The sequence below is a fragment of the Gymnodraco acuticeps genome, unplaced genomic scaffold (assembly GCF_902827175.1).
Source record: "Gymnodraco acuticeps unplaced genomic scaffold, fGymAcu1.1, whole genome shotgun sequence".
Taxonomy (NCBI): Eukaryota; Metazoa; Chordata; class Actinopteri; order Perciformes; family Bathydraconidae; genus Gymnodraco; species Gymnodraco acuticeps.
The window spans coordinates 2741688-2769660 of record NW_022989894.1 but is presented as its reverse complement, the minus strand read 5'-3'; the positions used below and the strand labels follow the sequence as shown (position 1 = coordinate 2769660).

The 27973-nt window shown below is 40.2% G+C and overlaps 1 protein-coding gene across 5 annotated transcripts; it reads right to left on the bottom strand.

Annotated features, from left to right (window-relative positions):
- Window positions 1-51: 51 nt before the first annotated feature.
- Window positions 52-25026, bottom strand: fubp3 (far upstream element (FUSE) binding protein 3). 5 transcript variants are annotated; one of them, XM_034204180.1, is made up of 19 exons: window positions 24875-25026; window positions 17057-17168; window positions 14887-14920; window positions 14131-14180; window positions 13906-13977; window positions 12354-12411; window positions 11968-12130; window positions 10671-10769; window positions 10347-10451; window positions 10164-10266; window positions 8875-8975; window positions 8107-8290; window positions 4428-4588; window positions 4096-4169; window positions 3406-3485; window positions 3031-3087; window positions 2739-2789; window positions 2476-2609; window positions 52-1700 (listed from the first exon to the last, which is right to left on the bottom strand). In XM_034204180.1, exons 1-19 carry the CDS (start codon window positions 24968-24970, stop codon window positions 1692-1694), a joined length of 1743 nt encoding a protein of 580 aa, XP_034060071.1. In that variant the 5' UTR covers window positions 24971-25026; the 3' UTR covers window positions 52-1691. The 5 variants fall into 5 exon arrangements, with proteins under 5 accessions (XP_034060071.1, XP_034060080.1, XP_034060090.1 ...); XM_034204189.1 differs by having other exon boundaries at window positions 3406-3482; XM_034204199.1 differs by lacking the exon at window positions 3031-3087.
- Between the last annotated feature and the right edge of the window lie 2947 nt (window positions 25027-27973).

Here is a 27973-nt window from a genome sequence, read left to right as displayed (position 1 = left end):
TAAACGTGATTGTAAAGTGCTGCAGCTACCATTAAGAACTTGTACCAATAGTTTTAGTCAGCCACAAGGGAAGCTTGCGGAACATTTATTTGAATGCGAGAACTTGCAATTAACTATAGAAAAGATATATTTTCTGCTTATAAAACATGAGAACAAACAGTTGGCCTATATATCTATTTCTATGCATCATCTAAACTTTTCAACACCAAGAATCAGAATACAACAAAAGTCACATTATTTTTTCACACAATCATCTCTAGCAGTACACAAATGTAGTCTGGATTTGTTTTAATACATTGTTAACTGTACATATAAGGAAAAGAAACAAACACCATAATTAGACATTTAGAAATTATATCCCTTTTCATTAAGAAATGACGTTAATACCAGAATCATTTTTCCATAATGACGCATCATTTATATTAGATCACACAAAGAAATAAAAAAATAATTAAAAAGTTATTAGCATTGGACTGAGTCCAGCACCCCCCGGGGTCCAGAGCAGGGCTCAGGGGGGCGCTGGCGAACTGGGAGGTACCAAATAAGACAGCTTTTGATCATAATACTTAAAACATAAAAATACTATATTAATTATTACACAGGTAGAAGAACAGCGGCTTAGCAGTCTTGAATAGTTCAGGTACAGAACATACACAAATCTACCACTTCTTAATTTTCTTCATAACAAGATGCAACATCAAATTTCAAATCACACATTCACAATCTTTGAACATTTTCAGTACGAAAACAGAACAGAAAAACAGAGGGACAGTTTTCCTGCAACACTGACCACAGGAAAAAAAATATTTTTTTATATAAGTATATATGAAACATATATATTTTAAATTAACAGTCAAATATATGAGCGTATATACATAGTTTTACAAGGTAGCAACGGCAAAGAAGCTATTTGCAACATCCCCCTAAATCCTATCATATCAGATAATTGTAATAAATTATCCATGACATCTATTTGAAAAAAAAAACATCTTAAAACTACAAGTTAAAAGTCGGTCAAAATATTAGAGAATCATCTTTGTTTTCAAAAGTGAAATAAGATATTGCACCTTTTTTTAAACCAGAGTACAATAAAATGACAATGAAAAACAGCATACAATGCACAACAGGAATTAAATAAGAACTATTGCCACTGGCTGACATTATTCCGTGTTTTAAACCGTGTAACAAAAATACATTTCCTGTAACAAAACATCACAGTTTCATTTCACTGAATTATGTAAAAGGAAAACATTTTTAACACATCTTTTTTAAACAATGACATATGACAAATGGTATTCAAGACTGCTAAGCACATAATCATGGTTTCATTTCAACAAAACTAGAAAAAATAGATCATATTGCCTTTTGAAATGTTACAACTCTTGGGTTCATTTTGGCGGGTACAATCTGAGTCAAAGACAGGAAAACATAGAAAAACAAAAACAGCTCTCTCAAGTCCAAAAAGGGATCCCAGATACTGTCTATCCAAAATAACAGTGTACACAAGCATTTAGTAACAAATAACTGTTCCTGATTTTTAGAAATATTACTTTATCATATAAGTCATTCTACAGCTAGTGTTTCTCACTAAGAAAAAAAGTCTTCAAGGCGTTGCAAATCTAAACCCCCTCCGTTAGAAAAGGGCTGGTTTCATCCTCAGTGATTCAAGTCTGTCCCCTGGGCGTCTTCTCCTAATGATCCTGGAGAGGAAACAGTTTGCTCATCATTGCTTTAAATAAATAAACCCATCTGGTTACACTCACATTTGTTCAAACAAAATCTGGTGACATTTTTGATTTTCCTACTTTCAACAAATCACATCAGTAAGAATTGTGTAACAAAGCTCCACTGTGAAACAAACACTTAAAAACCAAGGGACTATCAGAGTTGCTGCAGAACTACTGATGGTTTTAACTGTGCTGTATTCGTTTTCAGTCAAATGTGCTAATAATTACATTTCAACGCTGATTTAATAAGTGACAGCTAAGTGACAGCTGTTTTTGAAATGCACGATTAAAAAAAACTAAAGTAATTGCGTTTATTTTGACTGATATTGCAATTACGATATGATTCGCAATATTGGAGAGTTTTAATTAATTATCATACTCCTCTAACATTGAATAGTATATTGAAGTGATTATGGTGTGTCTTTTGAATAGAAACCGTACCAAACGGTAGAATATGATTTGTAGGCCCGGATATCTCTGCAGCTCCAACATCACTCATTCAAATGTTATTCAACACATTTTTAGCCTTTAAGAAATATTGGGATTCTGGACATTTGAATATTTCACTTGTCCATAATCACAATTTGAATATCATTTGAATGAATTGTGCAGCCGTAGAACCAATGGGCTTTGAGCTGATTGACAAGATAAGAAAGTATTGAGAAAAACACTAACATGGTAGTTTTTTCTTATCATTTTATAGGATTTGTTATCTGCCAGCCTGATCCTGCAGATGTGTGTTTCTCACCTGAAGGCCCGGGGCTTGTGTCTGCTGTGCCTGGCCCTGGTTGAAGTAGGCCACGGGCTGCCTGTAGAAGTCCACCCAGGCCGCGTTGTAGTCAGGGTTAGAGCTCTGCTGAGACGCAGGACCAGCGCTCTGGCCTGAAGAGGAGGAGAGGAAACAACAGTAAGCAACAGACGAGCAGGAATCAAGAGAAAATAAGTCACACGGAGGATTGAGCTAAAACCCATCCTTCAATCCCCATGAGAAAGACTTCCAGCAGCTCTCACCCCAGGCTTTGTTGTACTCGGGAGCAGAGCTCTGGGCTTGGTTTTGCTGACCTGAAAACAAACAGGTTACATTTTGTTTTTTACAATACAAATCTTAACAAAAACTTTTATCCAACCGTTTGGCTGAACAGGGTTTTAAATTAAAGTTAGAAGGATTTATGCCTATAATCTTTCCTAAATGCATGATTGTATCAGGCTTGTGTGAACAGACAATAAAGAGTTTAAGGAAAAATAAATGTGATTGAAAAAAGTTATAGAGTGACACTTAATCAAAAATATACGTTTCTCTTGCCTAGCTTTTTATAATACTGCTCCCAGTCCATCTGGCCCGTCTGGGATCCATTGTGACCTGAAAGCAGACACAGATAATACCAGTTACTGAGAGAGCGCTCTGCTTTTCACCTTCTGCTCTCATCTGTTCCCTAATCATTTCCATCCACGGCACATTTCAAATCTGTCCATAGAGGAAAGAGGTGGTTAGCCACAGGAAGCACAACCATCACAGCCTGCTGCAGACTTTGATTCAACTGCAGTGACACTCAACTGTGATCAAAATAAAATGTGCTTTCAGAGCCAAATGTATGGGCTTCATTCCTTCATTGCAGCTCAATTATATATCTCGGAAAGGATCATATTTCCTTTTTTTGGTCGAAGTGTCTTCACTTACTGTGGTCCTGCTGGCCTTGAGGCTGCCATATTTGAAAAGTTGTCCCCCATCCTCCGGGCATGAACGTCTGATTCCCACTTCAGAAAAAACAAACCGACAATGCAATGTGAGTATTTACCTTAGGAAGACATCTTTAAGGTGTGTTCAGACCAAACTCCAGTGAAAACGCACACTTGAAAGTATTACTTCACCTTTCAAATGACTACTTGTTAAGCAATTTCTCAATCGCATATTACATTGGATTTTGGAAAATATTTAGTTCATCTGGCAAGCCTTCACGTTGATCATTTCATTAACAAAATGCATAAAAAGTGCTTTCACAGACGAGTAGCGCACTTTCAGGTTTACTGTATCTGTAACACATCAAATATATGTTTCAGGACTTACCATGTGATCATTTGGCTTAAGTCACTTTTCCACAAGCCTTCTCCCTTTTGTCTCAGAGCTTCAGGTGACCACTTATGGCAACCATTTTCTCTTCCATTTCCGATATTTGGACGACGTCAGTAGGATATTAAGGCTGAAATGCTTTTGTTACAGACGCATACTCAGTCGCCTGGTGCTTTGATTTATTTGTAATCGGACTGCGTGAATTTTCACCTCCCAGTTTGTTTTGAAAACAGCTTTACAGATGACGTTGTTACACTTAAGTCTGCTTAAGTGCACGTTGTTAGAGGAATGGAGGCTTACTGTTGAGGAGGAGTAGTTGGTCCTTGGTTGTAGGGATTCATCCCGAAGCTGCTGTTGCCTCCCATTCCTGGGCCCTAGAGCGGAGAAAGGGAAGAGGTGGAGAGTGAGAGACCACACTTGTGTTTAAAAAGGAAGCCAACAGGCAAGGTCAGAGGGCAGGGCCGGCCGCTGATGCACTCCATTAAGTCCATTTGATGGATTCTTTATGTTTAACCTCTGGTGACATCCTGCCGGCCACCAGGCCCACAGCAGCGCCGCAGCTCTCAGTGACATGTGCGCTCATGAATATCAGGACACACAATAGCGTTTCGGGCCTGAGCCAGACCACCTACCCCAATTCTCTCATCGATCAGCTGCCGGGCCTTTTCCAACTGCTGAGGGGTGCCTCGGATGGAGAAGATGCGCACGTTGGGGTCGGTGTTGGGCGGCGGGTTTCTCTGCAGCTCCACGTGGGCACGAGACTGCTCCTTGATGTTCTTGATGGTTTCCCCTCCTGGAAGAGCAGCAAGCGATAAGGAAGAATATTAACGGCTGCTAACAATTACTACTACAAATGTGTATTGTAGATTGATCTGCTGATGATTTCCCTGGTCTGAGGAAGTCAGAAATTACAGGAAGATAACAAAGAAAAACACAAAATCCTCACTTTGAAAAACCAATCAATTGTTCAGTTGGCTTCCCAGAGTTTTCAACCAATTCTGTGTCAATTGACTTATTGGTTAATAAACTAATTCTTTAGGTCCCGAATCATACAAACACACATGTTTTTGTATGTGGCTCAATACGGTTGTAAAAAAAAACCTTCCTGATATCAGACATTTGGGGATTTTGCTTCCTCCATTTATTTTAACTTTGCAAAAGCAACCATATGGCGATAATGCCTACTTTACATAGAAATGAGAAAGGAAGCAGGGTTTTTGTTTGTCCCTCTTTTTACGTAGAAATGAGCTAGGCACTATTCATGTTTTCATACGTGTTGCGTCTGAAAACCAAGTGACCACAGACACCACACAGCTTGGTGTTATGCTTGTTTTTGGTCAATAACCCCAGCTTTACCAAGTCTGTAATCAAATGGTTTTAAGTTTCCTGAAGACGTGAATCTGCAACTCATTAATGGGGACCCTAACTCATCTCTACCATCTTCCCCATGTGGCATGAAGCCAGAGAGCCATCACACAGACTCCCTTCACTAAAGTGGTGCGATAGATGCTACCTTATGAAGACTCTGGCTTGTGTCTCTGCACTTATCTACCATTCTGTGGTAACGTCCATGCAAATCGGGAAACAATAGGAGACATCTCCTGCACACCTCCCCCCGCTGCATCAGATGCCAGCTTCCCGACGTGTGGGGAGAGCAATTACACCAGCAGGGAGAAATGAAACATAGCTGGCAGGAGAAAAGGGGACAAAATTGAAGCGTATCCTCCTTCTGGGATATCGTTTGTCTCTTTTAGCCTTTTCATTCTTGACTCGGTGTTGTCCTGTGTGATGAGAGGAGGGAGTGAACAGGGGGCACATAGACGCTACCCCCCTCCACAATACCCATCTGAACCAAAAAGGGCTGAGGGTGCATCCCGGGGGGACACCGGGGCTGTCCCAACATCAATTACACATTTGTTCACTTGTGGCTGACACTCGGATGACCCTGGCTGACCTCCAAATGAAAACGCTCATCAAAAACCTCTCCTCCTCCCCGAGCCTATTCCTTGCTGCCAACAGACTGCACATGGGCCATTAACCCATTGTCAACCAAATGAAACTTCTGCCTTAATGAAGCCATTATGAGCTCTTCTAGTCAGACAGCAGAGAGCAATGAAGACCCTGACTATTCATTTCATGGACTGGGCTGTAGTGAGGGCAGATAATACCATCCTTATTAATGAGACTGGTTTAGTGAGCTGGAGAAAAGGAGGGCACACAAAAGTGCAACTGGTGACCGCATTCAAGGCAACGCCAATGGACTGGTTAGCTGCTGGTGGGGGAAACTCTCAGGCCTCCAGGGAAGAAAACATCCCAGAAGGAGTAACAAGGACAGGTCTAATGCAACTGCAGCTTTGCATTTGGGAGAATGCTGAAAATCAATATTATACTGAAAAGAGTATTTTCGTTATACATATTTAAATCATTAAAGACATAGTCAGTACCTTTAATCAAGAAATAACTATGTTTGCCACCATGGATAGAGTTGTATTGGTTCATTCCTATAACTATCAGGGAAATATAACCCTTTCATAAAATGTGGCTGTCTATGTAGTAGAAGCTAAATAGTTCTTTATATTTCTCTTTTTTTGGAGATATACAAGGCACACCATGATCAACTGTTAATCAAAGGACACACAAAGACAACTGTTTTGCACTGTTTAAGAAAATTCACACATGCAGACAGAAAATGCAAACTCCCCTATGTGGCATTGTGTGGCTCTTGCCAAAGCTCACTTCTACATGTTGACAGGAGGAGCTGGGCATTGAAGCAGCAAGCCTGGGATTAATAATGTTGCTGCTGAGTCACAGAACATTTGACTTTACAATTTATCTGTGAAGCAAACCATTTACACCGATTTGGCATCTCAAATTATTTTTAAAAAACTAAAAAGGCATCACACCAAAATTCCACTTAAAGACAATAAAGAAAATAATTGAATTTTGGCCAAGCATACGAGAACAAAAATCCACTTGCTGTACAATCCGATAGCATTTCCATCTCGCTTCAACAACGTTAGATTGTTCTGTGGAAAAACTACTTTAACTGATAAGGGTACAGAAATGTCAAACTGAAGAGTAAAATTGTATTTAATATTTGCGGTAGACTTCTACAGAGAAATAACACAAAAAGGGTCCTCTTATTAGGTTTTTTATAGAAATGTCTACTTTCAGGTGAAAAAACCCCTCCACTGTCAGATTTAACTGAAAGCAGAGGAAAACCTAGAAAGTGGACCTTTGAATTTTAAGCTCAAAATTCATGACTTTGGTATTATAATGCTCGTTACGGCACTGAATTCATGGCGTAATAAAGTCTGAGCAGATTGGTGGGTGGCTTGATTCGTCAAGCTGTGTGTGTCTGTGTGTGTGAAGGGGGTCAAAACGGAGGGGCAATGGGCTGCATATGGCATCGTAAAGATATTAATCACCGCACCCTTTAAGGGGCGGCTGACAGCACCCAGACCCACCGCCATCCCGACCATATTGGCCCACTTCATATGCTAATGCTCAGAGAGAGGGACGCAACGCCCAGGTTTATTTGTTTCCCTCTCCCCACTACATGCACAAAAGCCACTTGACATTTCTATTGCCATGTTTTTATCTTAGGTAAAGAGGCCCACTCCGAACCCGCCCACAACTGCAAGCACACACACACCAAGGCGACATGCATGCACACACACTACTCACACACACACACACACACATACTCGCAGCCCTTTCCAATGCAATGGTCAATGACTTTTAAATAGCTGGCAATAGAGTGGGCATGAATAGCCAATAAGCTAATTCCTCCTATTCATTCCCTCGCTGCACTCTATTGGGCTGAAAGACCCTCATTAGATGCCAGGCAGCCTTCCACATGATTGAGGGCTGTTATTATGCACTTTTAACAATTAATGTCACATTACACGCATTATCCCCGTCATTAAGCCCTTAGTGAAGCCAATGAATGCCACTTGTGCTGTATACATGAGCCCTGGAGAGAGAATAGGAGGGTGGTCACTCACCCCTCCCCTTCTCATCAGTTTCACGCAGTGGCCGAACACCAAACGGCTTTCAGTTATTAAAAAGAGAAAAGGCAATCTGGCGACTTGCATTATACCCTTATTAAGAGTTTCATATTGATGGACTCTATTATTTCCCTCAGACAGCCAGAAACGGATTAGCTCAGGCACGCTCACCCCTAAAGCAACTTTTAAGTGAGCTAGCAACAACAACAACAAGTATTGGCTATATGCACAAAGAACCACCTAACGGTTCACTGAGGTGCCAAATAGAATACTAGAAACTGAATGGAAATATGTTCTTTACCTTTGCCAATCACCAGTCCACACTTGTCAGCAGGTACTGCATATGTCACCTCCTGCAGTCCTCCAGAGCCTCCACCTGCTCCTCCTCCTCCTCCTCCTCCTCCTCCTGCTCCTCCTCCTCCTCCTGCCATGTTGCAGTCACTTCGGCCTCTGCGTCCCAATACACCTCCAAACCCATCTCGCTCCTACAGGAAGGGACCCAGAAATCATAAATTGGATGAAAAAGTTCAGGCTCCCTGTATACATTCCTTACAATTTAGAGATGATTTTTAATGGATATTTAACAATGGCATTTATTCTTTATTTAAAACTCATAACAGAAACTTTTGCAGTTGATTTGTTTTTACCAAAAATAACTGCAATAGTGGGTTGCATTTTCTTTTTTACATTTTAAATTCCCTTTGGAGGAAGTTTTCTCTGGGCTTGCATAACCAAACATCTTAAGAAATGACCAGAAAACAAACAAACCGTAAGACCAAAAAGTAAGGTTTATTTTGGCAATGTGCCAGAAAATGGTTGCATCTTAGAAACTACAAGGCGCAAAATTAAAGTACAACATCTAAGATATTCCCACATATGTAGTTCAGAAAAACATTTTTTTTATACGGAATACATTTTCTTAAACACAATGTGTTTTATTCACAACAATTTTATATTTCATGTGATCTAATAATGACAGTGTAGCATTTGACCTTTTTTAGACTACATCAAGTAAGTTGGCACAAATGAGTTAACTGGACAGATGTTTGCAGAAGGCAGAATCACTAACCTGAGCAGTTTGGACCAGTTCATTGATGAGATGGACCGCATGGTGGCAGTGGTCGGGCTGACCCATCACCTGAGCAACTCTGTCAGGACTGACTCCATCATCTGGTCCACAAACACAAGGGACACAGAAGGTCTTTCAATGCTCCGAGATGAAATACTAATTAACTTCCAAGTGCTCTAAAATACAAGTTAGTTAAGTCAAATGAGCAAAATACATATATATTATTTTATTTTATTGACTTGCAGGTTTACATTTAAAAACGGAGTGAGTAGTGAATAAGTAGGGATGTCCCGATCTCATTTTTTAGCTTCCGATCCCGATATTTTCATATAGGTTCCGATCCGATCCCGATATTTCCCGATACCGGTTTTCCGATACCGATTTCCGATATCACTTTTTGTGTTGGCAAACAGCATTTACTTTCGTATACATTAAGAAATAGACAGGCACCCAAATAATTTATTAGACGACAAAAACCAGAGTTTTCCACAAGTGAAATTGGCTGGTCGTCCCCTGCTATGCACTCCACAATCAGCTCAGTAATCTTGCGAAATCTCTCGGAGTCTCGAAGAAGTAAAGCTTTTCGTTTCAAGCTGTCCCGCAGTGTTTGTTGATAGAGTCCATCAGTCGTAGACGCTGTCGCTTTACAGTAGGCGGCGTGTTCGTCGGGGTGGTGCTTTTTAAGATGTTTTATTAGGTTTGTGGTGTTGTAGGAGACCCTGTTAGCACCACCTCGTGAGACTTCCACACCACAGACTTTGCATGTCGCAGTCGGCGACTCACTTGTAGTTATTTTAAAATGATGCCAAACTGCAGACAATTTAACTAGCTAACGATATGTGTCCGTTCCACTTTTCCAACTCGATAATGGCGGCTGATGCAATAGAACAACAACGACAAACAACGTAACAACGTAACAATGGAATCATGGGAAATATTAACTATGGATCGGCCATGACATTTAATTGGATCTGCCGATCCCGATCCACCTTAAAACCCAGTATCGGGGGCCGATCCGATCCGGGGATCGGGACATCTCTATGAATAAGTGCTAACTAAAGTATTGGACATGAATACAAATCTGTCCATGAATTATGTGTGAGCTCAATCACTACAGGTGTAAAAGACTTTCACCAACTAGTATTCCCAAACAAATGACACAAGCTGTCTTTAATGCACAGATACATGTTGTTGGGTTTCAAGATTAACAGGGCGACCAGTTCAAGAGATTACACATTACTACTTTTAAATTATATTAACTACATTAGGGCGGGTTTTTATCTTCGTACCTTGTTTGAACTGGATCCTGACCCCAGCATCGTTCTGAATCTTCTTGATCATATCTCCGTTCCTGCCGATGATGATGCCAACAGCAAATCTGGGTACAACCACCTGGAACGATAAGGTCAGTGAGAGGAAAGTCATAGAAGAAGGAGACAAATGTATCTTAGGTTGATAAAGTGATTTCTTACATCCAGACTGCTTCCGCCCATTTTGGATCCAAAGTCTGCTCTGCCGACCCTGAAGTCTCCCTGGTCCTTGTCTCGGATCAGCTTCACCACAAGTTCACGGGCTTGCTATAAAAAAAAGGACACATCTTAATTTCTTATTTCTATTTATTTTACACAATCAAATATTTTGACAAGGATGTGGAACATAACATAAGTCCAGCTGAATTTCTCTTAGTAAACAAAGATGTTTTCAAATGTTTTAGTGGAACACTGAAGTCATAAAATGTGTAAAATTGAGTGTAAAGTGAAAGCTGGTGACACACAGTGAGCTCTTCGGAGACCGACCTGTACTTTGTGGGGATCCCCCGTGATTCTCAGGGGCTTGTCCGCTCCAGTGGGCATGGGGTCATCCTGAATCATTATCATCTGCACTCCTGTTCTCTCCTGCAGGGATACAATCACACACCAAAGAGTTTCCTGGGGCTCAAAATACTGTTCACTCAAAAAAAATAGGTTTTAAAACCACCAAACAGACAAATTCCACATTTTCAACATCCGGTCCTGGAGGCTTTTGGAAATGTGTTATCATTACATCCATTTCTTATAATTCCACATATTTTATTGACTTTGATCCTGAAGCTGGATATCACCAATAAAAGAACAAGGGTCCAAAACATTTTACAACTGGATCCAATTCAGAACCAGATGTAGGAGGGCATCCCCTTTTCAATGTGCTACTCTGCCAAGAATGTGGTTTAAATAACTGAGACTCATCTGCTCCTTTATATTACATGTACTAAACACAGCTCTACTATAGTTGTGTGTTTATCGCAGTCTGTCCCCAATGATGGTCAGAGAAACGTTTGACCATTGTGCCCATCTTTAGAGTTGCTCTGTAGTCTATAGCAGGGGTTCCCAAAGTGGGGGGGGTCGCGAGATGATTACAAATTATTTAAATTATGATTTGTATTATTATTAATAATAACGTGTGCATAGACATTTTTCAGGGGCGGACTGGCCATCTGTAGAATGTCCCCGCAGCGAGGCTCCCCCCGTTGACAATTCACGTGGTGGGGGGTCGCCAGTCTTTGGCACTGTTATTTTGGGGGTCGCGGGCTGAAAAGTTTGGGAACCCCTGGTCTATAGGACAAAGTCCTCTAATATATAATGTTATTTTCCACATTGACTGCAATACTTTATTTGACCTGAACTATGAAGTCTTTATTTTCACAATCGTTGCCCCTGAATGCCAGTTTCTTATGAGGAAAATAAAACACAATTATAATTATTTTATTTAAAGTAAAGGTTAGGGGGAATATTTATTGACTTTTCAGTCTGTGTCAATAATATTAAAAATTATTTTGGAAAATAGCATGTATATGCCCCAAAGGGAAAACATCTTAATCTGATGACAAAGAGAAACTACATTTTGAACCCAGACCACTAGATTAAAAAAGCCTCATGAAGTGTGAAGTTATGCTGTGGGATAAAAAAATTATAGTTTTCGGTAATTTGGCTACGGTGGTAGTCGAAGCTGAGGTTGAATTCCAAAAGTTAAACTGACTTAAGACCGACTAGATAAATATGGTTGTTAAATGCATGTTTTTACAGTAACTTCTGTACATTCAGTGCAGTCCCACACCTGCAGCTGTTTGATGGTCTCTCCTCCCTTGCCGATGACCAGGCCGACCTTGTTTGCGGGGATGAGGATCTGTTGGATCGAGCTGTTGCCGTCCATGTCGCTGTGGAAGCCGGGGCCGTACCGACACTGCTCCACAATCTCACTCAGCAGCCTCTTGGCCTGGCTGTCGGGGGAGGAGCGAGAAATACATTTGTCACCTCATACACAAAAAACACAAAAAAAACTCTCCTGCGTCGCATTTCTCTTTGTCAATGTGAAAGAGGTGTTCAGGTGATTCAGTGACTGATGAGGAGCAGATGTGAAAGAGATTAGGGTTCATGCCCTCTGTGTCTCAACAATAGGGCACACTTTCAGTAAATCTGTCAAAGTTGAGAGGTGAGACTTACTCAATGTTCTCTGGGCTCCCAGTCAGCGTGCAGGGCCGGTCCAACATGCCTCCACTGTCTGCAACAAAAGACGCACAATTAACAACTAACTAAGAACAGAGGTGAAAACTAAAAGACTCCTACAACAGATTTTAATTACACTCCTTGAAACTGCTCTTAATGTTATTCTGTGACCCAAACAGTTTTATGTTGCTCCTTTTATGTCAATTATATCCATACCAAAACACACAATTGTGCCTCATTGGACATGATTTAAGGTGATTACAGATAACTATTTCTTCCATTAATTCATGTATAAACAGCCTTCTACTTCCAGTTTTCAAACATTAAAAGTAGGCAAATATGCAAGTGAAGGAACAATAAGTAAAGAATGTGATTCATGTTTTCTACATAGAGTAAAACCAACTACAGACCACATTTAAAAAGGACACATTCAGCTGTGGGCAAACTTGCCTGCTTGTTCAATCTAAAAACAACAGTCACAAGACTAATTAAAAATGATTATCTGTTGTTTACTACACTGTAATCTGATTACTGACGCTAACGGCCCGTCCACACACAGTCATGACAAAAATCTTGATGCTGGGCGTGTCAGAAGCTTGGCGATTTCACGCGCCCAGGCGACCAACAACCAATCACATGAATCTCCCGCCCCCGACATACAAAGCAATAGCAATGTTAAAACGAAGTAAACTGGATATGAAATCCCCAAACAGGCGAAAACCTACCAGTTTCACCCACTGTCTCTGCCACCTCCCTCCATGCCTGGTTCCTCCGGTTTGTATCCCGGTAAATAGTTCTGGTCGTAAAGAACCGGGTGATTTGCTACCGTAATTTCTCGCTTGGAATATGAGGAAATTAACTGCGGTCTGGCTCTCCCAGCTTGCACGCGGTTTGATTGGCTAGCGCTTGTACTGGCGGGATTTGCATAAACGGGATTTGATTGGCTGACGCCAGCTTCGAAAGCATCAAAAGTTGAACATTGCTCAACTTTTAATGCTCACGATGCTTGCAAAGCCATGCTCCGCTCCCCACAATGCAGTTCGGCGAAGATTAAAAATCTTCTACGTCACCCCATTCAAGTGAATGGGCGAAGCTTTGAAAGATTTTTTTCATGCCTGTGTGTGGACGGGCCGTAAAGGCTACAAAGTGCAACATTGGCGTGGACAAAAGAAATACAAGATTCACTGATCAGTATTGAAAGCTCAGTTCGATACACTATTGATAAGAATTGGAATCATTACACCCCCTAATAATTGTATTCGACCGAAACCAGAGATTTGTTGAACATACATTTGCATAAACTTGAATGGATATTACTTTTGAAAGGTGTAAATGCAAAAAGACTCAAATCTTTCCAACACTACGAAAGGTGAAAAATACAACCAGTCTTTAAAATGGCCCCACATTTTACTGCCTACTTGGTGTGTGGTGGAGGCCTCATTTAAAGCCATGTTTATGACCCCTGGTGAGTCGATGGATATCATAAAAGAATCACACTAGACTCAAGGAGAAACGGGGGATTTAAATAATGTTTTTAATCATAATTTACCTGAAGCTATCTGGATTTTACAACCCGATTCCAGCTGAATTCTTGAGATCTGCTCTCCTCCTTTTCCAATGACTATAGAAGAGGGGGAGAGAACACACCAGTATTAAGCCTTTTGAATTTAGACAGGGGCCTCAGGCAGTGACCCAAAAACTGAGTAGAACGTCAATACTGATGATTACATGTCAAACATTCATTCAGACTATAATGAACTGAAGAGCTACTTACTGAATCCCACCATCTTATCAGGCACTTTGAAGTCTTCTGTAGCAAGAGCCCTGGGAGAGATTAGGACATGATCAATAACACTGGATGACCAAAGAAAAGAAAACCATGTCAAATCAAAAAGTAGGGCCGCTTTTCTGAGCGGAAATTATTTAGGCTGCTACTAAACGTCATCATTTATCGTATTGGTTTATTAAATGTCATATTGAATAGTGCACAGTATAATTGATTTGAGCACAGTTTGACTAATTCAGTTATTTTGTCTGACCAACATCTAAAAACAGAGTTTACTTTTATATAGTCAATATGAAATAGTCACTTTTGAGAAGCTGCCACAACCAGTGAATTTTGATAATACAAATAAAAATTCCTGATTAGTTGAAGTTGTTGATTACTTGTATTACTTATATGGACTAATATTTTCAGCTCTAAAAATATAATTCTCTGGCAGATTTTTTTTATTAAAAGTTTTTGTTTACTTCCAAAATGTGAATCAGAAATCCTTTAATCGTCACACAGAGAGGACATTTACAGAGTTACAGAGAAAGTGCCAAACATTTGCTGCTTACAGCAAATGACGATTTGCAGAGAGAAAAGTTAGCAAATGAAAAAAATCAAGTGTATTACAAATATAGGGCTGTTGAGAAAACACAGAATAATGCATCCTAAAACTACTGAACTGAGGCACAGAGTAAACACCAGTAATACATAAAGGGCATTTAAAGGAACATAAACAGGGATGTGAGTATTTCTGCTCACCTTTGATGTACCATTGCACCGAGGTGGTTCCCTACTGAGAGAGGTGAGAAAACAATTAAAATGTAAGATCATGGTTGAAGATGAATACTACTTTGAATATCTGTGGAAATGACACTGAAGCAGAATAAAAAGAGTGCGTCATGTCTGGAGGGGACGGGAGCAGATGGATATGTTTCTGCCAGTCCTTCGTGTTTGTGTCTGACCCGCAGCGGGGGGCTTTCAGCCGCATGGTAATCAGGCCTGTGAGTGTTTGAGTGAGTGTTTCAATCAGAGCCGTTCAGAAGAGAGAGAGTTCAGGTCAGCGGCTGCTGGTCCTGAATTGAATTTCGACATGTAGCACCAGGCAAGGGGCCTGCAGGGTCAGTGGAGGATGTGCTGCCATGGACATGAACACCTGAGTTGATATCTAGCAACTTCAAATCAATTTTATGGTCGTTTGCACTGATTTCACTTCCTCTGGAAATGCACCGGGGTTAACGCTTGAGAATGGAACAGCTATGAATATAAAGCAGGAGGGTGCACCGAATTCATACAAAGACAAGACGGTAAAATAAAGTCTATTTGTATACTTTGTAGGGCTGAACCAAGCGTCCCTTTTTTTTTTTCTCCATTTGAAGATTCTGTTGAGGTTTTTTTGAATTGTCTGTTGCCATATTTTGAAGATATCATCAGCCAAAAATATTTTTTAAAAAGGCAAAAAACACCAAACAAAAAGGTCAAATATTTTAGAAAATTACTACATCGTTTTTTACAATATACTTGGACTTTTTTTTACTTTAAACACTCACAAATGTTAAATATTGTGCCACCCACACTGGAATCTAGTTTTTAAAAAAGTATTATACTAATTATATTGGTGTCAAAAAATTATAAATAGAAAAGCATTACAAAAACGTTAGAAAGTTGATTAAAAACAAAAATTACAACTTTATGTATTATGTTTTGAACTATTTGACTAATTCAATAACTTAATAGTGAGCTAACTCAAGAACTAGAAAGATACCAATTCTGTTATTTCACAAGTATTTGTGGACAAACTTCAAAGAAGAAAAACTGAGGACAAATGGTTGAAAACAACAGTGCATCAAATAAAGATAAACCAGAACTGCAACAATTTATCTATCCATGCATTCAGTGCTGGACATCATTCAAACAACCGTGACAAGATAACAGGAGGACGGGATAAATGACGACCGCTTCCCCTTCATGGATATGAGATGGATCAAATCTGTGTTATGTGTGCAGGCACAGCAAGTAGAATCTTCTTTCACTACACTGCACCGTCAGATACTTAATACTCCAAACAAATATGAAAACACAAAACCATGGCTCTAATTTCAGAGTGAGTAGTAACTGTGGCTTCATTCCCTCCAACACATGTAATGTGCTTTATTATCCCTCCTTGAGATAACCTTTAAAGTGTACCTTGTAGAGTTGCTGACCACTAGGTATGCAATGGAAAAACCCATTGTGCGTTTTGTTCAAAGCCAGGTATTTGCATGAAGAATGTGTCAACAACTCAATGGTGGTCAAATTACTTCTCCATTGTTGTGGTTCCTTATAGAAATAAAAACCAGTTTAGTTCATTTTCCATTGGCTAGTCAGTGCCCACACACATTACAAATTTAGTTTGTAAGTAGAGATACTAAGCAAGTAATCAGTGTTGTCTGTTGATGGATAAAAAAAAAAAAAAAGAGTGTCCCTACCTTCTGGAAAAGAAGACGATCAAATAAATATAAATACTTTACAATTATTTCATAAGCAAACAAATTTATCAGCACATTAGTAAAGACTAAAGGGGACACATACATGCACGTTTTAGTGAGTTACCAAAAGGTAAACAAAAGGTTGTTATTATGTAGGGGCCGTTTTGCATACTTCACAAGTCTCAAAAAAAGTGAAATGCTACATTGGGATATTTCCTTAATTGCTCCAAACCATCACTGTTGAAGCTTTGGTTTGAACTGAAATCGTGTTCATTCACAACTTGTAGCTGACTGGTAAGGGAAAGATCCTTCCCAAACTGAAAAAATAATAGTCTGAACAGCTAGAAAATGTATGTTAGAAAGGATAAAAGCTAAAGCATTAGACAGAGTGGTTGCGAGTATATAAATATATCAGGACATTCAGCCGACATGCACCCGTGATAAGCATGTGTGTGAGGGCTTACCTCCATTGTCTAGTGAGCGCTTTTGGCCTCCAAAGCCGTAGAGGGAGGGGTCTATGACCGGAGGGGAACTGTTCATGTTGGGCATCTGGTCTCCTCCCATCTTGGCTGCCATCTGGAGACCCAACACAGTAAGACAGATGGAATAAAAGGTGAAAAGTGGATATGTGATGATATTCTCTTTGAACGCACATTTCCTTTCAGAGACAACCCTTCATGATGAAAGTGACACATTCTCTTTTCTTACTGCTTTCTTAAAAGCATCACGTTAGCTGTGAAATTGTGTTATCTTTTTGACAGCAGCTGAAAACTGCACTTTGTAAATCATTACAGCAGCTAGAAGGAGACTGCTGTAGTTCCTGTTGAGGCTACCGCTGCTTTCCACAAAACATCCGTCATGGGCCAGCTATCACTGACTAACATCACTTTGTTATGCTTGCACTGACAGACAACACGGATCATCACAACACGTCAATTACTAAAACAATTGGATTTGCTTGGAGACAAGTTGCAAGAAAGTTACAACCAGTTTTTACAATTAAATAACTTTATCAGACGGCAGAAAGGGAAGTGGGAAAGTTGACTAAATGCAGCAAAGGAGGAAAGACGTTCCCCCGCATAAAACTTCAAGACGAGTGCATTACGGCTAAGTTTAAGTAAAAACCAATATATGTCTACTTTTATAATGATCCACTTGCCAGCCTAAAGTAGATGCTTGAGCTGTGCCGTGATGGACATTTAAATCTGCACAAGAGTGCCAACAGCATTTTCCACTACCCGTTAATCTGCCACCTCTTCATCCACACTAAAGTATAGCATTTCAGAAAATTACACAAAATTGACATCTGTGCCCGACTGGAATTTCTTTCACAATATGAAAATATCTTGACAGCAATTAAAGTCCTCCATCACCTTCAGGGATGATTATCTACTTCAGAGAACCACCGGTGGAAGTGAGAGGGGAGCGGTGGAAATAAAGACACAGAAAAGGAAGCAGGTGTGTGGGGTTGATGTTTTCCATGACTTTTCTGTAGCTGTGCATGTCAAGCAGCCTGGAAAGCATTTGAGATGGAAAAATGCTTACATTTTGAGTGCAATTAGTGTTATTCCCAGATATGGTTAACTACAGCTGGGTAGATACCCGAGAAGCATCTACCCGAACACCTGCTGGTTTTAAAACCCGTTTTTATTACAGAAAACTGTAGGTGTATGTTTTCATTGTTTTAACAGTATTTTTAGCGATATATTGAATTTATATCCCAGGTTTTGTTCAGAAGATAAAGGGAACTTTTTATTATTATTTACAAGCCTAAGTGACTTGTGGTGTTCAAATTGCTATCGAGTCATCATTGTTCTGCACATATCTATTGCTTGTTTAGTGAGAGGCAAATATGAAGTAATTTTCTTTCTTACGTTTATCATAAACCAGGGCTCGACATTAACGACTGCCCGATGGCCTATCTAGTATTTAGCTCGGGCAATGAAGCCTCACCTGCTGGTTGCCCGATCGGGCAATGAAGCCTCACCTGCTGGTTGCCCGATCGGGCAATGAAGCCTCACCTGCTGGTTGCCCGATCGGGCAATGAAGCCTCACCTGCTGGTTGCCCGATCGGGCAATGAAGCCTCACCTGCTGGTTGCCCGATCGGGCAATGAAGCCTCACCTGCTGGTTGCCCGATCGGGCAATGAAGCCTCACCTGCTGGTTGCCCGATCGGGCAATGAAGCCTCACCTGCTGGTTGCCCGATCGGGCAATGAAGCCTCACCTGCTGGTTGCCCGATCGGGCAATCTATTATGCCAGTATCATGCAGCTCGCGGATCCAGTAATGAGTGACCCGACAGTAGAACTAAACATATCTATAACTAGTTACGGTAGTTTGAGAGGTAATTAAAATAGCTACGTGTGATATTCTAACCTGAAGTGTGTGTTTTGTCCGCTCACGCTGCATGTGATCATGCAGAGCTGCGTGTCGACTCGTCAGCAGCAGCTGATCTCTCTCTCCCGTCAGATTAGACTTCACTCGCGTTTATGTCCATATCGATCAGATCCAGCTAGTTCTAGCTAATGATATGACTACCTGCTTATTAAAAAGACACCTAAACAATAAGTGTCGCTATGCAACCGGGTGAGGCCACAAAGTATAGCGCAGCATTATGCATTTGTTTACATGCCCACCGGAACCCCGAGGCATTACCAACAGATCAACGCACAATCAACCCATACAGGACATCTTTCTCCACATTAAGTGTTAGACATTAGAATTGATTATTCATGTCTGTCACATACTCTTCTTGTCTGTCACATAAGTGGCGCAACTGAAGCGGTATTGCGCTAAAGGGAAATTATTTTGACTGGACATTTTGACCAAAGAGATTTAGATTTGCCGGCTAACGGGAACTCTGACGTCGCCATTTTGTGTGCTTCGCGGATGCGCTCGGCTCCTCTCGACTGCTGCTCGGGTCTGCTCGGTCAGCTTCCGGATGAGGAGGCATTCGTTCGACCAACTTACAGTAGATAACATTACAAACATTTTTAACAGGGGCCATAATAGTGTAAATAATAGGGATGCTCCGATCGGCAATTTCGGGGCCGATCGCCGGAATCAGTATCGGCCGATACCGATCGCCGATCCGATCGAGTGGGCGGGGCCTAAATGGAAGATTTAAACATCACTTTAAATCTTCCATTTAAAGTGATGTTTAAAACTCAGTTAATGGGGCTCATTCACTGGAGCTTCCACAAACAACAATCAACTTAATTATTACATTCAAATGATGTACATTATTCAAGTTTACATTCACTTTGGATAATAACACGGGAGAAATGAGCGGAAGCGCTCTCTTTTCCTCTCTCCCCCCTCTGACAGCCTGTCAGTATCTCATGCAGCTCACTGATCCAGTAATGAGTGACCCGACAGTGAAGAATACATATATTTATAATGACTAGTTTAGCTTGTTCCAGAGGTAGATAAAATAGCTAAGTGTGTTAGGTAGGGGTGTAACGGTACACGTACCCGTACCGAAATTATTCGGTACGGGCCCTTCGGTTCGGTACAAGTGTGTACCGAAGTGTGCCGAACGAATATAACGTTAAACGTAAAAAATTGAGAACGTGAATAACTTTTTGGAAGTAATCTCAGGTACTGCGTCGCAGCATTCAGAGTAATTTGCTCACATTGGGTTCAACGCGTCATAGAGCGAGCAAGTCATTTCATTGGATGAGCTGGTCAGAGGGATGCGTTCAAATGTAGTCAGTAATTTGAGGAACTGTCAAATTAATGGCGAACGCAGATAAAGTTGAGCTCGAAAATCCTCCAGCATCATTGAAGTCTCCGGTTTGGGAACATTTTGGTTTCGCAGTTACGTACAAGGATGACGGACAAAGACAGGTGGACCAAACCAAAGCTGTTTGTCGGCATTGTTCAACTAAAATTGGTTACGCGGCTGGCAATACATCAAACTTGCACACTCTTGAAAAGGCATCACCCGAACGTGAATATCACCGGTACCAAAAGAAAAAAGACTGAAGTGCAAACCCAACTCCCGCTAGCATGTAAGCCTCCACCACTCGCAGAAAGATCAGACCGAGCCAAAGCTATTACAAACACCAAATATCCTTATGTTGCCATGTTAGCAAAGCGCTACCTGGCTGTATCTGCTACCTCTGTCCCTAGCGAGAGGGTTTTCTCCACATCAGGAGACATTGTTAGTGCCAGCAGATCTGCCCTTTCGGCAAGCAATGTGGACAAGTTAATTTTTCTTTAAAAAAACATGAAAATACAATGACAAGCAAGTTCTAATGTCAAACTGGTTGCTTCGGTGCTAGTACAGTTCAAATACAGATTATTTCAGTTCATCGAAATGCTGCACCTTAATGTTTATTTTATTATATTTTGTATTTATTTGAGTGAATATTCAGTTTAATAATAATAATAAAAAAATTCTGCTGTACCGAAAACGTACCGAACCGAGACCAAAAAACCGAGGTACGTACCGAACCGAAATGTTTGTGAACCGTTACACCCCTAGTGTTAGGTCTAACTCTTGTGTGTTTCGCTCCGCTTACCGGTCCGGCGGGCGGAGCTGCAGGATTTCTGCTTCACACACACGTTGCATACCGCTATTTTACTGTCTTTTTCGGACACCTTAAAATACTGCCAGACCGGTGAAGCCATTTTGGCGAGCTTGTTTTGCCGCACACAGAGAAAAGTGTCATGTATTTTACGTCATGCGATCGGTTCTCGCGATCGGCATGTTTAGAGAGCACCGATCGATCGGGAGAGAGTGAGTATCGGCCGATCTCGATCGGTGACCGATCGATCGGAGCATCCCTAGTAAATAATGTTTGTTTTGGCAGTTATAACTGAATGTAATGTTTTCTACTTTTTTACATCTGGGAAGGCATTTGCCTTCATCAGATGGAAAGTGTCTTGACCAACTTAAGCATTTCTTATAGCTATGCAGGGCATGCAAGCGAGCAAACACAAACAAGAACAAACAAACAAGTGAAATGAAGAATACAATTGAAATTGTACAATATAATATTGTGGTGGTTCATCTTATAATTCAGTCTAGAAAATGCACCAGACAGCATCTAAGACCTGCAAAAATCTAAATGTTCTAGGGGGAGGCCCCCCAAACCCTTCATGCGTCATTTCGTCCGCGCGCATTTTTCAGGGCAATCTCTATTGGGCTCAGGGCCATCTGTAAATTAGCTTAGATGGCCCACAGGGCCATCTCCCAACATCCTTAATGTCATGCACTGGAAACACTTTAATCCAAATGCATGCATCTGTACAGAGCCCAGCTTGATAGCACTTTTTACATTATAAAGAGGTTATATATTTGTCCTACGCCCTAATTACGCAAGACAATGTCCACAGTGGATCAATCTTAAATGCACGATTTAAGTTATAGTATATACACAGGAAGAAAAATAGCTTTTACAAAAAGATGCCAAGTCTAATCAGTTATCTCTAAGCACCACAGCGCAGCAGTGTCAAGTATTTATGAGCCAGTATTAAATCACTTTGATTAACTTTTTCCTCTCGTCAGAACAACTAACTGTTTATTTGTCTTTAAAACATAAACACATAAATATGAACAACAGAATAGTGCTGTATTAAAAACAAAGTAAAGGGACAGAGAGCAGCAGTGGGATAAAGGGCGAAGATTCAACAGACGTGTCGGGTTGTAATCTTAGCTGTGATTTGCCGTTTTTTATTAACCGACTGAAAATGAGGAAAGACAAGTGATTCAACCATTTTGCTACCTTTCAGGTGTTTCACTGTGGCAGGACCTTTATGAAAACATTACTGTTGACAAATGTGGTTTATATTTATTTGTTTAAGTTTAGTGTAGACTGGGTCTTAAGTATAATGATGAATTAAGCTCGTTTGAAATCACATACAGAAAACAGAAATCTTTCTTTATATTAAAAAACAACAACACTAAGTATACATATGCACTAAGCCTGCCAGCTTAGAGGATTAAAGCCCTTAAACTAACTAGGACAAATGTATCTTGTCTAATTGATACAGATTCACGCAAGTGTACCTCAAATTATAAAAAGAAGCATTTTTGTATACATAAACACACACACACACCAGAGGCAGCAGTCTGGTGGATTTAGTGACAACAAACGCCTTTTACAAACCTTCTGACAGTTCAAACCTGTTGACTTATACTGAGGCCTCTGGGTAAACACCACTGAGGATTGGATGAAAATCCTGTGACATGTGGTCACATGTGGAACCAAAGTATGTATAGTTTATATTTAGGGTCCAAGAACACCTTGTCCATTGGGCAATGTGGCACAACTGTTTTGTCACCAATCTACTTCACTATTCATGACACTCACTACTACTACTACTACTACTCACTCATGTGGTCTTCTTTAAAATAATGTACTTTTATGTTTATTATTGATTTACAGAGAGCTATGTCAATCCTAGTGTTTAAGATCGGGATAGGTACATTTAATGACACAAAGGTCCTGGAAATAAACATAAATAAATACACATAACAATAGCGACAAGCAGGAGGAAGAACGCTACAGGAAAATGATAGGCTTACTGCCTAGGAGGTCAACATCCTGTGATTTAGGCTAATGAGTTAATGGACTTTTTGTGTGCTTTGGTTTTGCCGGCTCTAATAAAAGTTAGGTAGTAAAACAAACACTGAACATTACATGAAATGCATTACAAAGCAGTGCGTGCATCTTAAAGATTTAAATGTATGGAGTGTAAAGAATCAAAGAACAATCTTCCACTTCCTATTTTTGAGACTTGTGCCACATGGATGTCATATGATAACATGCAAAACCACTTGACTAGTTATGTTTCTATAAGGTAAGTAGAGGTAAATCCACAAATTACCATCAGACACAAATGGGCAGACATAAATAGCCAGTATGCAAGTTATTCTGAGGTTTATCTTTGACTATTAACGTCAGTATCAATGGCTTTCTGCAATTAATGATGCAAGAGTGAGGTTACTGCCCACAATTTAATCTCGTATAACCTGTTTTATGATTGCTAAGAGGTGACATGTTCCTGCAGCTTGTGGTTTTGATTTGACATCTTGTCAAACTGCTTATGATCATATGTGTGAGAAAGTCTAAGGAGATGTCATAGGGGGCTTTAAAAGCATCATGACATACACTTAGACATGTATGTGAAATGTCATGTTTTAAAATGGGAGTACAATTAAAAATTAAAGCAAATGTCCTAAATTATTGCTTAAGATTAAGGGGTTCAAAAATGCAGGGACATTTCATTTGTTCATATGTTAAAATATACACAGGGGAGCTCAACTGGTAGCTGTATGACTAAAGTCCAATTTACAAACTATTAACAGCAGCAGTGTGTACTTATCTTCTATTACAGCATAAGTACTGTGACCCTCTCTGCTACAGTCACTACTATCTGAATATCAGGTAAACAGGGGAAGAATTGAAATACAGAAAGCTTTTTTAATGAAATGTTCAGGTATTTTCCGGGCAGCAATGGAAAAATCCAAGTGAGCTCAACAGGAGGAGTGGAGGGGGGCTTCTTTGAACAGATGACGTTACATTACATACATGGCCTTACTCCAAGGCTGCTGCCATTAGGACACAGAGTACCACACACGCTAGCTAGCTAACACAAGCTAGCTTCCACACGTGATTTATATTACGCTGAAAATACGCAACACGTTTTATACACATGGTTATTTGTAAGTTGCTGAAGGGAAATGGTGGAGTGTAAGCGTTAGTACTGCATGTGATCACTGATTAAGCTCAGTGCGTCTCTTTAACTGGGGCAACAGCCGGTTATACTTCAGCTAACTGAGGACTTCAAAACTAGCACGCTAACTTTTTGACAGCGTGTCCAGGCTTCGTGTTTAACCTCATTATCATCTTTGGTCACGTTGTGGGTCGAGCTGCAGGGTATCAAACTTCTGATAGTAAGTTAGCATGCTAAGCTAACTGCAACTTATGTGGCTTGACAACAGGTTGCAGTTTGTCGGCTTAACTTACAAAAGTTGCACAAACTTCGACATCACAAGAGGCCTTCGTGTTTTTGCGTGTGACATGGCTTTGTGTGGTGGTTTTGACAGCTTTGACACGGCTACTTAACACGTCTTCTGTCCCGAGTTAACTCTAATCTGTCCCCTCAGCTATGCTCTCTAGGCTACTTAACGTTAGCTTGCTAGCTAGCTGGGTGCATGCATGAGGAGTGTTTGTAGTAAGGGGGGTCCTGGGTGACCAAAGTCCTGCCCAGCCCAGCTGTCAAACTCGCTGTCTGCGGTCCGAAAGCGGTGACCGTGTGTCCGGTTTTACCTGTCGGACCCGGCGTATTGTGTCTGCGAAGTCATCTTTCGTTCCGGGCTGAGCCACCGAGGCCTGTCCCTGAACCAGCTCCGCCATCATCATCATCCGCCTCGGCAGCTGAGAGCCACACTTTAAAAAAAAGAAAAAAGGAGCTGCACACGTGCCATGCCAAAGCATCGCGAGCCACAAGATCTCGCGAGATTCATCAAAACCCACACTTTAGGAACATCTTTTACCATAACATTTTATACTAAACTAACTTTATTTTTTGGTAAAATCTCACATTCAAAATAAGAAATGGATTGACTGTAAACCAAATGTTCCACATTTGTTGTTAGAATTACAACAACATGGCACCACCATTAAAAATTAGGCTATATATTTATATATATGTATACAGTCTATGGCTATAACCCAATGTTTGTGTGTTTGATAAATATTTTTACTTGAAATGTTACCATCACAATTTTCTTTATATCTCTTTCTTTATTTCTTTGAATATTTCCTTTTTTTAAAAACTGTTTATGTGGTTAACCCTGTTTTGTGTGTATATAATTTTTGATGTATAGATTTTTTTTCTTAAATAAAGTTAAATGAAAACATGTTCATGTTTACCATAACAAGAGTGTATTTTGTTTTTGTAACACAAAATAAATATGTTTAGTTACCATGCCTGATTGAAATGTATTTAATTGCTATATTGAATTGGTTAAAAGTCTTAATAAGTGAGAAACTAAACAGTGTAGGGCCTAATACAAACATAATTAGCTTGTTTAGCTGCAGAGTTTCTCAAAGCCCAATATGATATCTGAAAAATGATTTTTATTTTTGTTCTAAACTTAATTTCAAAGATATTTGAGTTTACAATGTTATTGAAATACAGGGAATCAGCTTATCATCATATTGGAGAAGCTGGATCCATTTCAGCCTCAATATAGGCCTATACTCAATTTGCTTAACTTTCCATACATGTAAATGGTCATGAAATAAAACAAATTAAAAAACTATTATTAGAAAACAGATTATAAGAAGACATCATTATATACCAACATCCAGGATGTGATGCTTACTGATGCCTTCATCAAATTTCTCTTTGGACTTTCTGTCATTCTGAGGTTACACAACATCAGCAAGAGTTGCTTTCCAAAATATTGCATTGAGCCTATATTTCTAAATTTACTGAGTTTCCATAGTGTTGTAAAAAAACAACAACAACAACAACAACAGAGAGCCTCAACTTACATCACACAGCTCCCTCTACAGAGCCACATAGATGTTATAAACATATTTTTGCTATTTATAGGCCCTAACAACGCAAGCTGTCGAGTCAGAATAAAAATAAATCCCATCTAACACAACAGAATGAACATTGTGGAATATTGTTACTTTTCTTCCTTGCTGAACATGTGGAAACATCTATTGATGCACATCTGGAAAATGCCAGCAGCCAGACAGAAGAAAGTAACATTGCTGCACATTTTCAAACTGTTTATGCAAAACTGTTCCTGGCCCATAAATTGTATCCAAACCTCAATGAGAAAAGTTCAACCTTAAATGTGTGGTCCAACAGCTTTAGAAACAGTTATTTAGGTGTTTAGCTTTTCTTCAGGAATAACGCATCAGGATCATTTTGGGACCTATGAATAGTGGTGCCTTCGACCTGATATTAAAGGTTTCAAATCTATCAGATCTTTTAGGTCAAAAACATGAAACGGCATAAGCAATACAAGTAAATGCACTAGCCTAAAGCTTATAATATATTTGATAACATGTGCAGTTTGCTAACACTTATAACTGCAATACAACATGGTCCTGCAGCTGCTTTAAAAGGGACAATTGACCTCGAACTTGAGACAAGCAGATTGGCATGTTGTATCTTTCAGACATTCATTCATACAGATATCAATTTCCCTTCCCTGTCAGCCCGGGGCATTTTATCACCTCCAAAAAAGAGGCAAGGAAATTAAGTGGGAGCTGAAGGCTGTTCCCAGGCCAGCACCTCTAAATGAAGACCTCCAATTTAGCATGACTGAAGTATGATCCCAGCTCCGCTAACATATTGCTACCATGTGCGGTCCAATGTCTTCAAGGTGGCTGGGAAGTGATTTTAGAGCTCTGATATCAAAGGGTGGTCGTCATATACAGCCTGCAAATACATGCATATAAATAGTTATTATGAATTCAGCCCCATTCTGGTGTAACACCGTGGAAAGTAAAGGCAGTTGAAGCAGGTGTGGGTCTCTGGCATCCTGCCGATCGAACGGTGGGAATTGAGTTAGTGTTGACCAAGCCTGTGTGAATTAGATACCGTAGCAGACTGATCAAGTGACACACACACACACACACACACACACACACACACACACACACACACACACACACACACACACACACACACACACACACACACACACACACACACACACACACACACACACACACACACACACACACACACACACACACACACACACACACACACACACACACACACACACACACACACACACACACACACACACACACACACACACACACACACACACACACACACACACACACACACACATAGCTTCCTCTCCGCCATTGTCCTGCAGAGAATAGCTTCTTGTTCACTGTCATCAATTGATCCTATCTTCAGCAAAGCATTTCAGTCTCAAGATTTGAAAGTTCAAGAAATCACCATATCTTTTTGAATTATTTTCATTTCAATAAATGATATAAGAAAATCCGAGGTTTTATGGTTAGACAGGTGAAATACATCCCCAGCTGGACAACACAGCATTTATATATATAAAAAAAGGAACATCAATATTAGCACACTTACTCTTTTTAACTGAGCTTTTACCTCCTCCTTTCTCTTCCTCAATCTCAAAAGAACAGGCCACATGAAACTGTAATTGCTTTATAATTGCCACGGTTCTGCTATGGGCGTACATTTCTAAAGGCAGGATACAAGAAACGGATAGTGTTTCATCCGGAGACCTCAGAGGTATCCCTGCTCAGCTTTCATTCATGAACACATTGTTGGTGCAGGGGAAAGCAGCACATTAAAGAAAGTGCGTGTAACATGTTCATATTTGAAAAAGACATTGGACACATTTGAAG